This window comes from Zea mays, chromosome 3 (genome assembly GCF_902167145.1).
Source record: "Zea mays cultivar B73 chromosome 3, Zm-B73-REFERENCE-NAM-5.0, whole genome shotgun sequence".
Taxonomy (NCBI): Eukaryota; Viridiplantae; Streptophyta; class Magnoliopsida; order Poales; family Poaceae; genus Zea; species Zea mays.
In genome coordinates, this window is record NC_050098.1 from 218,359,086 (window position 1) to 218,368,939 (window position 9,854).

Genomic DNA, 9,854 nt, shown 5'->3' on the forward strand with positions numbered 1-9,854 from the left:
TCAGCATGCCACGTGGGCGTCTGGCAGTTATTTCCGAGAAAGCCGACGTGCCATTTCATCACTCGGTTATTATCCTCAAAATAACTCGCGCGACCGGCTATTACTCGGCGTTGCCTCTAAAACGCTGAACTCGTATTCTATCGCTCGGCATTACTTCTAAAATGCCGACGCCGACCTTCAATCACTCAGCGTTGCCTCTAAAACGCTGACCTCGTATTCAATCGCTCGGCATTACTTCTAAAATGCCGACGCTGACCTTCTATCACTCGGCGTTGCCTCCAAAACGCTGAACTCGTATTCTATCGCTCGGCATTACTTCTAAAATGCCGACGCTGACCTTCTATCACTCGGCATTGCCTCCAAAACGCTGAACTCGTATTCTATCGCTCGGCATTACTTCTAAAATGCCGACGCCGACCTTCAATCACTCAGCGTTGCCTCTAAAACGCTGACCTCGTATTCAATCGCTCGACATTACTTCTAAAATGCCGACGCTGACCTTCTATCACTCGGCATTGCCTCTAAAACGCTGAACTCGTATTCTATCGCTCGGCATTACTTCTAAAATGCCGACGCCGACCTTCAATCACTTGGCGTGGCCTCTAACACGCCGACCTCGTATTCAATCGCTCGGCATTACTTCTAAAATGCCGACGCTGACCTTCTATCACTCGGCGTTGCCTCCAAAACGCTGAACTCGTATTCTATCGCTTGGCATTACTTCTAAAATGCCGATGCCGACCTTCAGTCACTCGGCATGGCCTCTAAAACGCCGATCGCATGTTCAGTCGCTCGGCGTCGCTTCTAAAATACCGATGTCGACCTTCACTAACTCGGCGTCGCCTCTAAAACGCTGGTCTCGTGTTCGATTGCTCGGTGTTACTTCTAAAACGCTGATGTCAACCTTCAATCGCTCGGCGTTGTTTCTAAAACGCCGACACCGACTACAATATTACTCGGCAGCAACTTCTGGAAGCGTCAATGTGATGCGCAAGTTATTCATCTACTATATCAAAAGAATCAGTTCGACAATCAGAAAAAGCGAGTCATCGAGAAGGGACCAACGACAGTTCTTCATTAAAGGGAAGTTAATAAGTTTACAAACCAACTCTTCGCGAGTTGGTGCTTCCCTACTTCTACTCTACATTACTACTACTACTAAACTACACTATACTACTCTACATTACTACTACATTATTCTAACTACGCTATACTAATATCTAAATACCAGTGGCGTTTAGCCACTGGCCTTGCTGCTGCTGCCCTTGCCGCCGCCGCCCCTGGTGCTGCCCTTGCTGCTGCCGCCTCTGGTGCTGCCCGTACTGCTGCCGCCTCTGGTGCTGCCCTTGCCACCGCCGCCCCCGCCGCCGTTGCTGCCGTCACCATCGCCGTCGCCACCGTCGTCGTCGCCGTCGTCGTCGTCGTCGTCATCTTCGTCCTCGCCGCCGTCCGAGTCCTCCTCGTCCGAGGAGAACTCAGACTCATCCGAGCCCTCGAGCCCGGAGCGCTCGACGGCCCGGATGTACGTCCAGACCTCCGCGGCAATCCCCTGGGAGTCGTCTGAATCATCAGACGACGCCGGGGGAGAGACGGGAGCCGGAGATCCCTCGGACTCGGAGGAGAACTCCTCCTCCGAGTATTCCAAATCACCGAAATCATCCGACGGAGGAGTGGGCTCACGCTTGCGCTTGGTACCCTTGCCCATGGTGGAAGCAGACAGAGGGGAGAAGAAGGACGCAGTAAAGAACAGCGAAGAGATGTGAAAAAACCAGAGGAGCAAGGGTGTTATTTATAGAAGGAGAATACAACCGCTCACTTCCAACCGCGGTCACTGAACAGTCGCAAAGCATTCAATAAGCACTTCAACTCATCTGAAGACACGTCAGGCGGCTGACGCCGTTTCATGCAGCACTACACCCATTGGGACTCCAGTCAACAGCGCAAAGGATATGATTACACTAGCCGTCCCATCACATTACTACTCAGAAGCAGCCGGCTAAAACACTTAGCGTACCAAGCCGTCCCTTGCCCACACCCATTGGGGGGGGGACGCCCAGGAATTATCAGTATATTTTTCAAAACGGTCACATCCGTGCAGGGCACACAGTAAATACCTCAAGACAAAAATGAGACATCAGTAAGGATTAGAGGAAAGCCAAATATAGCCAGCAAAGTACAAGATATGACCGACAGAAGCGATGTGAGGACTAGACAGAGAACGTCCATCAAACGTTCAATCAAGTCGCAGAAGCAAATAAATTGCATTACCTAGCAAGATATGGATGGATTGCAAACTCGGCTGCTAAAAGACAAAATATATGCTGACCTCTGCAGCAAAATTTTGATGACATAATGCTGACCTCCAAAGCATAGTGCGATTAGCTTCATGCCAATTTTTACAAGCAAAAGGAAGACCTTCGAATGGATTATCCTTAAAAAATCCATTTGAAGGTCGGGGGCTACACCCATTGGGTGCACCTCCGGTGCACCCCATGGATTATCATTCTAAACCGATATAGCGCCGACTTCTAAGGCGTGGGACAAGATTGAAAAGACCAATTCTCAACCGAGATGCAGGAGCGCGAATGGAGATAATCTTTGGGGAAGACCTTCGAGTAGATTATCTTCTAAAATCTACTCAAAGGTCGGGGGCTACACCCATTGGGTGCACCTCCGGTGCACCCAATGAAGTCCAGAATCCTACAATTCAAAATGCCGACCTCTAAGGCACAAGCACAAAACTAAACTTTGGTCGAACGAGTGATCGGAGCAAGAGAAGACAGCAGGAAGTCATTTTTCGGACCTTGGATCTTTGAGTTGATTACCTCTAAATCAACCCAAAGATCGGGGGCTTGTGGGGGATAGATATCCCCTGGGTCCACTAAAGAGATAAAAGACCTCATGAAAGGCCCAAAGGCCCAATAAATCGTAAGGTCGTTCTTTCGTGGGCCTGGGGAAAGACAATCAACGAAGCGGAGAAGACGTAAGACTGGATTGGAGCAAACCCGGACGGCCCACAACGTCGAACGAGTAAATCGCAACAGAGACCCGACTTTCCCGCGCTGAAGCCCCCATGCAGCAGAGCCATGCGAGGATAAGTCGGCAAGGGTTACGTAGGGATAAACTCAAGAGGTTTACTATCTTTCAGCTACTTGTAGCTATCATATCCACGTGTACTGCCCCACGGTCGAGTATATAAGGCCTAGGGGGCACCCCTTCAGAACGATCGACCCTACTTTACTTAGCCACTCACGTAAACTCTCTGTGCCTCAGTTCCAGAGAGCCCTCCTGTAACCGCACTCAAATACTCATCAGGACGTAGGGTGTTACGCATCTCTAAGCGGCCCGAACCTGCAAATCTTGTCCATTGTCCCTCGTGCGATCGGCACGAACCATTTTGCTACAGTCGTTGACACCGTCCTACTCCTAAAAACACCTTGAGGGGCAACCCCGGGTGTGCGGTCGGACCCAAAACACCGACAGATACAGATATAGTAACCAGATATTTATTCAGAAGGATAAGTGATAAATACATATATTATTTGGTCGGATATTAGATAGTTGTATGAATTATTTATCATTCACTATATTTTAGTTCGCACATAACTTTAAGTCTCCACATGAAAATGATAAAATTGAAGTATATTATATTAAAACTTGGATATATATAGTGATTTCACGTGTAACTCAGACAATAAACACAAGAAGTGAAAGATAAATTCAATCTTTGACAAATTCAATCTTTGACAAATTCAATCTTGTACGGTCGAAGATGGAAGTCGGCCATTGGAATGTAATAAATCCGAAAAGTCTAGTGTAGTGGATAGAGAGAAAGAATGTTTATATATGTCCCCGATTTTACCACAGGATCATCATTAGTGTCGGCTTTTGCATATGTGCTACTCCCTAAGTACCGATTAGAGCTAGATATCGAGCCGGCCCGGCTCATCTCGTCCGAGTTTGAGCTGACTCGTTAAGTTAATGAGCTAGCTCGTTTAGTTCGCGAGCCAGAGCAGGAAAATCTATACGTATACAATAATCAATTTCTAGTTAATTTTAAATTAATTTAACAATAGAAAATATTATTTATACTCGTAGTTTCACAGACTATATTAACGTAACACTAAATTAACACAACTCATCAATTCACAATTCATACACATATTCATCGGTTTAATCCATAGTTATATTCGTATAGATCAATTGAAAATATAGATATAGTTCATCAATTATTAGTTTAACTCATAGGATATAGACACCACATATATATAACATATTTCTCAATTATTATGTAAATTATATGTATATAGTTTCGTTTTCCTGAAACGTGGTAGCTTGTCAGCTCAGATCATGAAAAAATTTAAATAAATCGAGCTAAACTAACTATGAACCGAACGAGTCCGACGAGTCACGAGGATTTGGTACCGATAGCGATATCCGTATCCAAAGAAAGACGACGCACGCATCACGTCCCACCCAAAACCTCCCCCGAAAAAGCGAAAACAAACACACCCACACACACCAGGAAAGAAAAGGTCGTTGGCGCGTTAAGATCCTGTGCACCGTTAGATTTGAGTCGACTGTAGCGTAGTAAAAGGCGACCAAGTAATTACTCCAGTATACACAGCAGCAGCATCGATCACTCGATCAGTCAGTAAAAAAGATCACAAGTGCGACGTGCAGCACCAATAACAAAAGAGCGATCCAGCTGCGCGGGGGGACGAAGCGGTCAAAGACCAAAAACATCTCAACATCTCGTCCCACGACCGAAGACCGGTCCAGTGCAGAACCTTTGAACATTATTGTAGTGGCACGCAGTGACGCAGAGGTCCTTTTTAAATGCCCAGGAAAAGGCACCGCTTCTTTCTGATTTGTTTCCGCTTAGTCCAGTCAAAGTTCCTACTCTTCCACTCGACCCGGGCCCGACGACGGCAGTGTTGTGCTGCCTAGCTCACTCGCCGGCTCTCTCTATAAGAACCCTCTCTCCGACACAACCGTCGTCACCTACCAACCAGTGCAGCCGCCAAGACAACTCGTATGAACAGCTAGTACCACCACTGGGCACTGAGGTGAGGAGTGAGCGAGCCCACTCACCTGCCAGCAACAGGGAGATACGTACATATACAACGTACGTACCACTGCCGAGTGAGCTTGCCAGCTGCGATAGATGGAGGGCGTGCCGGACGAGAAGTGCGCCCTGGTGGCGGAGCTGGTGCAGGTGCTGGAGATGGCGAGGCATCTCGAGACGCGCATGGCGGTCCTGCAGCAGCAGGGCGGCGGGGAGCACCAGCAGTGCCGGGCGCTGCTGAGCACCATGCGCGCCTCCATCGACAGGGCCGTGCACCTGGCCGTGTCCTGCCGTGCCGAGGCGGCGCGTCCGGAGTCGCCGCCGTCGGGCGGGGATGGCAGCCCGCGCAGCGGCAGCGGCGGGTCCGACCAGGCCGGCGAGGTCCGCGGCCGTGGCAATGCGACCGGCCAGTGCAAGAAGAGGTAGGGAGTCAACAAAGCCCGTGGTTTACATTACCCCTATGTGTGTGTGCGCTTTGGTTTGAGATCGTACCATCGAATACGCACACGCAGGAAGGCGCTGCCCAAGTCGAGCATCCAGGTGAGGGTGAGCACCGTGCAGGACGTGAGCCCCCTGGACGACGGCCTCAGCTGGAGGAAGTACGGCCAGAAGGACATCCTCGGCGCCAAGTACCCAAGGTCAGCGCGCCGCCACTGCCTAACACTACAATCACTTTTCTTTTTACACAGCCGAGCGTGCGCACCAACGATGCTGACGCCCACCTGATCAGCTGCTGTTCTTGGATATTTTTAATTCACTGATCCCCAAGACCCCCCCCCCCCCCCCCCCCCCCCCCCCATCAAATTCTCGCAGAGCCTACTTCCGGTGCACGCACAGGCACACGCAGAGCTGCCAGGCGAGCAAGCAGGTGCAGCGCACGGACGGCGACCCGCTGCTCTTCGACGTTGTGTACCACGGCACCCACACGTGCGCCCAGGCCGCCGCCGCCGCCGCGCACCACCACGGCAACAACCATCCGGCCACGGACCAGGCCACCTCCCCGGGGTGCGTCGTAGCTGGGCCCGCCGCGCTGCCGTTCTCGCTCCGGCCAGCAGCCTCCAACAAGCCGACGGGCGCCGCAGCCGACGACGGCGCGACCAGCAGCCGTTTCATCGCGACCGGCTGTACCGTCGTCACCGCGTCTCCTTTCGTGTACCCGGCGACGCCAGACTGCCAGCTGGTTAGCGGCGGCGGCGGCGGCGGCTACGCGGTGGGTGGTGGTGGCGGCGTGGCCGGTGTCCCGAACGTGCCTGACGTGGAGCTCGCCTCCACGACAAACTCCCCTATGGCTATGGGGGAGATGGATTTCATGTTCCCGCTGGACGCCGCCGATTTCTTGGAGCTGGAGAACCCGGCCAGCTATTTCTAAACGACACAAACCACGTGCCTGCATCTATACTAGTCTAGCTAGCCAAGAAATACCGATAGGTAAACACGACAAGGCGAAACGAGCACCTCTCTCACTGCCATCCCTCACTGGTACGGTGTATAATCTCCCCTTGCAAGCTGGAAGTATGCAAGGGTAGATACGGCTATGACATGTCACGCCACGCGTCATCCTAGTTCTGAAACCTTTCTCCAACATATGTATAGTTGCCCGCTCTCTTGCATATATATACTTCGACTTTACATCTTCTTGTTAGCTACAATATGCACCGGCCTAATGGAGAATTCTTCCATGCCACATGCACCGGCCTATTGGAGATCCAAGCACGTGACTTAGGTAGTGTTTGGTTGAGGAGCCAAGTAGAACGGAGCCGTTCTATCTCTGATTCTAGGAACGAAGCCGCTCTGTTCTGTGTTTGGTAATCTGGAACAGAGCGACTCTGTTTTTTGTTTGGTTGCAGAGTGAACGGAACGGAGCGTGACTGTGAGAGCGGGATGGGAACAGAGCGGCTCCGTCCGGTTGATTTTTTAGAGCGGAATGGTTCCGGATCTGAGGAGAATATTTCCTAATTGGAGCCATTCCGTTCTAGTTACTTTGTAACCAAACAGCAACAAAACTGGGACAGAACGGATCCGTTCTACTTGGCTCTTCAACCAAACACTACCTTAATGTTGAAATATGATCCGAATTCTAACACAAGTAATGCATGGATATCAGGAAGATCTATGATTCGGGTTATGCCAATTAGCAGATTTGTTTCCGTATTGGAGAATCTATTTGTCCTTATAGTCATATTCTTAATTGATCCATCCTTGTGCTTGCCATATTATGGTTGCATCTGACCCAAAAGGTCTATTGCATCTAGTTTTAATTCCCTTGTGATCTTGCTTACTATTGTGCAACATGTCGTTAATCAGCAAGATGGTCAAATTCATTGTCCATGGAGTACCAAGGTATGACACCACATAAAACTACTATCGTTACCCTGAGGTACAACTTGCAAATGCACCTTATGATTCTAGTAATTGTTTTGCATGTCACATGAATTCTCTTGTTGATGTTGCTAGTTATAGCATTAAGGGTTTAGAGCTTAGGGTTTATGGTTTAAAGTATAACGTCCTGGTCGCGACACAAGATATGGATGGTTAGTTAGTTCTATCAAAAGTAATGGATAACTTAGACCAACACATGAACTTGGTTGTGGCAGGTTCCACAACGTAGACATCTTAGGCTTCTAGTTTCTTCTTTCTTTTGGTATCATATGAATCTGGACCACTAATGATGACCATGATATCCTAATTATGCTATGGTAACTTGCCCCAACCTCATCATCACAGTTGTCGTTCTTATCGGTCTTGATGTTCTTTGGCTTTGGGGTCTCACAATGAGGCTCCTTTAGCACCTTCTAGGCAAAATCCCTAATGTGCAGGCTATCTTGTGTTTTGTGGTTGCTTTGGGGACGGTAGATGCATCGCCCCTCCATGATGGATTTGTACTTGTTGTTGTAGTCCTCAATGGGGGGCGCATTGCCCTGGCATTACCGAGTCACATGCTCAACATTGTTCACTCGGTGGTCGGGCCTGTGCTTCTAGCCCTTGTCCTAGTCTAACTTTCCCTTGTCCTTTGTCGAAGGAGTCATGCGATGCATCACCTCCTCGCTTAGGGAGTATTTGTCAATCACTTGGAAATGGACAAACATGGTTGTCGGGGACTTCTGGATCAACTCTTGGGATAGTTCTGTGTTCTGGAGACCCTTGCGGAATATGCAAACTACAGTTTCCTCTGGCATGTTGGATACATCAGGCTTGACATCTTGCCATTGCTTGATATAACTCTGAAGAGTCACATCCTCCTTTTGGGTAACCTACTTAAGATCATACTATGTTTTTTGGTTCACTAGTCATGCTGAAATTAGCGATGAAGAGGTGTTTTAATTCATCCCAAGAGTAGATGGTGTTGTCCAGGAGGCTAAATATCCACTTTTGAATGTTGGATTTGAGGCCCATGGGCAAGTAATTTGCTATGATCGTGGAATCCCCTCTAGCTACTATGACAAAGAATTGGTATGCACTGAGCTAGTCTGGTGGGTTGGTACGTCCTTCATGCACCTCGACCAGTGGTGGCTTGAAATTCTTAGGCCAACTGACCCAACTCAGCGGCTTCGCAAAAGCTTTGACCATTGATCCACAAGGATACTGTGTACCTGATCTGACTGGACCTAGGGTGAAACATGTTAGCATGAGTCATAGTATCCGACCTTGTAGCTATTATATTCGTGTCATGGGTGCTGTGGATGTCTTTAATGGGAACCAATCTTATCTCGTGGAGGAGTCCGATCTCGGTGAAAGGTCAGAGACGGTGGTCAAGTCCTATCTTGGCGGTGGTAGGCAGAGTTGTCCTATCTACGGCTCTGGGTGTCCAGTGTGTGTCATGGGTCTTGACTCAATTTAGACTTATCCTGAACCACCCCTTGAGTCATGTTGGTTCCCACACACATCACAATGTAGCTCATCATATTCTGGATCTTCTTTAGGCTCTCGAGGGCCTATGTGTTGTCCTACACTAAGAGTAGTGATCTCATCCAGTAGGAGCTTTGTCGTCATGAAATTCTGTGTCAGAGTGGCATAGATTGGTTGTCCTTGATATTTGACAATCTAGATCTGGTCGTGGACCTCTTGGTCACTCTGGCGCAGTTCATCTTATTGTGGAGTATATTCTTCATATTCGGAGGAAGGGTGCTCCTGACGCCTAGTGTCCGCCATGAACACGAACTAAGCCCCCCAACATTCGGAGTCTGAGTCCAAAAAGTCTAAGTCTAATTAGTTGTCATTGTGCATGCTAGGCCACTGTGCAAATTGGATCTGATTGTTTTGATGTTTTTAATCACAAAATTGCTAGGGCGTCAAGTGTTAATCTAAGGTGCCTGAGTATGTCACTGGTGAAGTGGACCATGCCGAAGAAGATGTCCATGGTCGCTGGAGTAGTAGGCATATACCTAAGGTTTCTCGACACGTCACTGATGAACTTGAGGTCGCTGAAGAAAATCTCCTATCCCGGTGCAAATCTCATAGCTGCCATCAAACTTGCTATGATCAATGTGATTATTCCTATCTGGCGCGCCAACTGTCGAGGAATTTTTGCAGTGAACTTATGAAGGGTGGATCATGAGATCAAGAACTAAAAATGAATGCACAAAGAACATGAGACTTATATAGGCTTGGGCTCTCAATATGAGATAATACCTTATGTCTTGTAATTATGGTGTCTATTGCCTACGCAACTATGATCAGATGATGTGTCCTAGATTGGCGCTCCTACCCCTTTTATAGTCCAAGGAGGTGCGGTAGATTACATAAAGCTTATCTAGCCATTAGCTAGGTAAGGATGTAAATTGGTTAA

General features: G+C 48.7%; 1 protein-coding gene across 1 annotated transcript; it reads left to right on the forward strand.

Annotated features, from left to right (window-relative positions):
* Positions 1 to 4,982: 4,982 nt before the first annotated feature.
* On the forward strand, positions 4,983 to 6,881 carry LOC103651407 (WRKY transcription factor 72A). Its single transcript, XM_008677041.3, has 3 exons — positions 4,983 to 5,490; positions 5,581 to 5,706; positions 5,882 to 6,881. Exons 1-3 carry the CDS (start codon positions 5,168 to 5,170, stop codon positions 6,435 to 6,437), a joined length of 1,005 nt encoding a protein of 334 aa, XP_008675263.1. The 5' UTR covers positions 4,983 to 5,167; the 3' UTR covers positions 6,438 to 6,881.
* Positions 6,882 to 9,854: the final 2,973 nt, after the last annotated feature.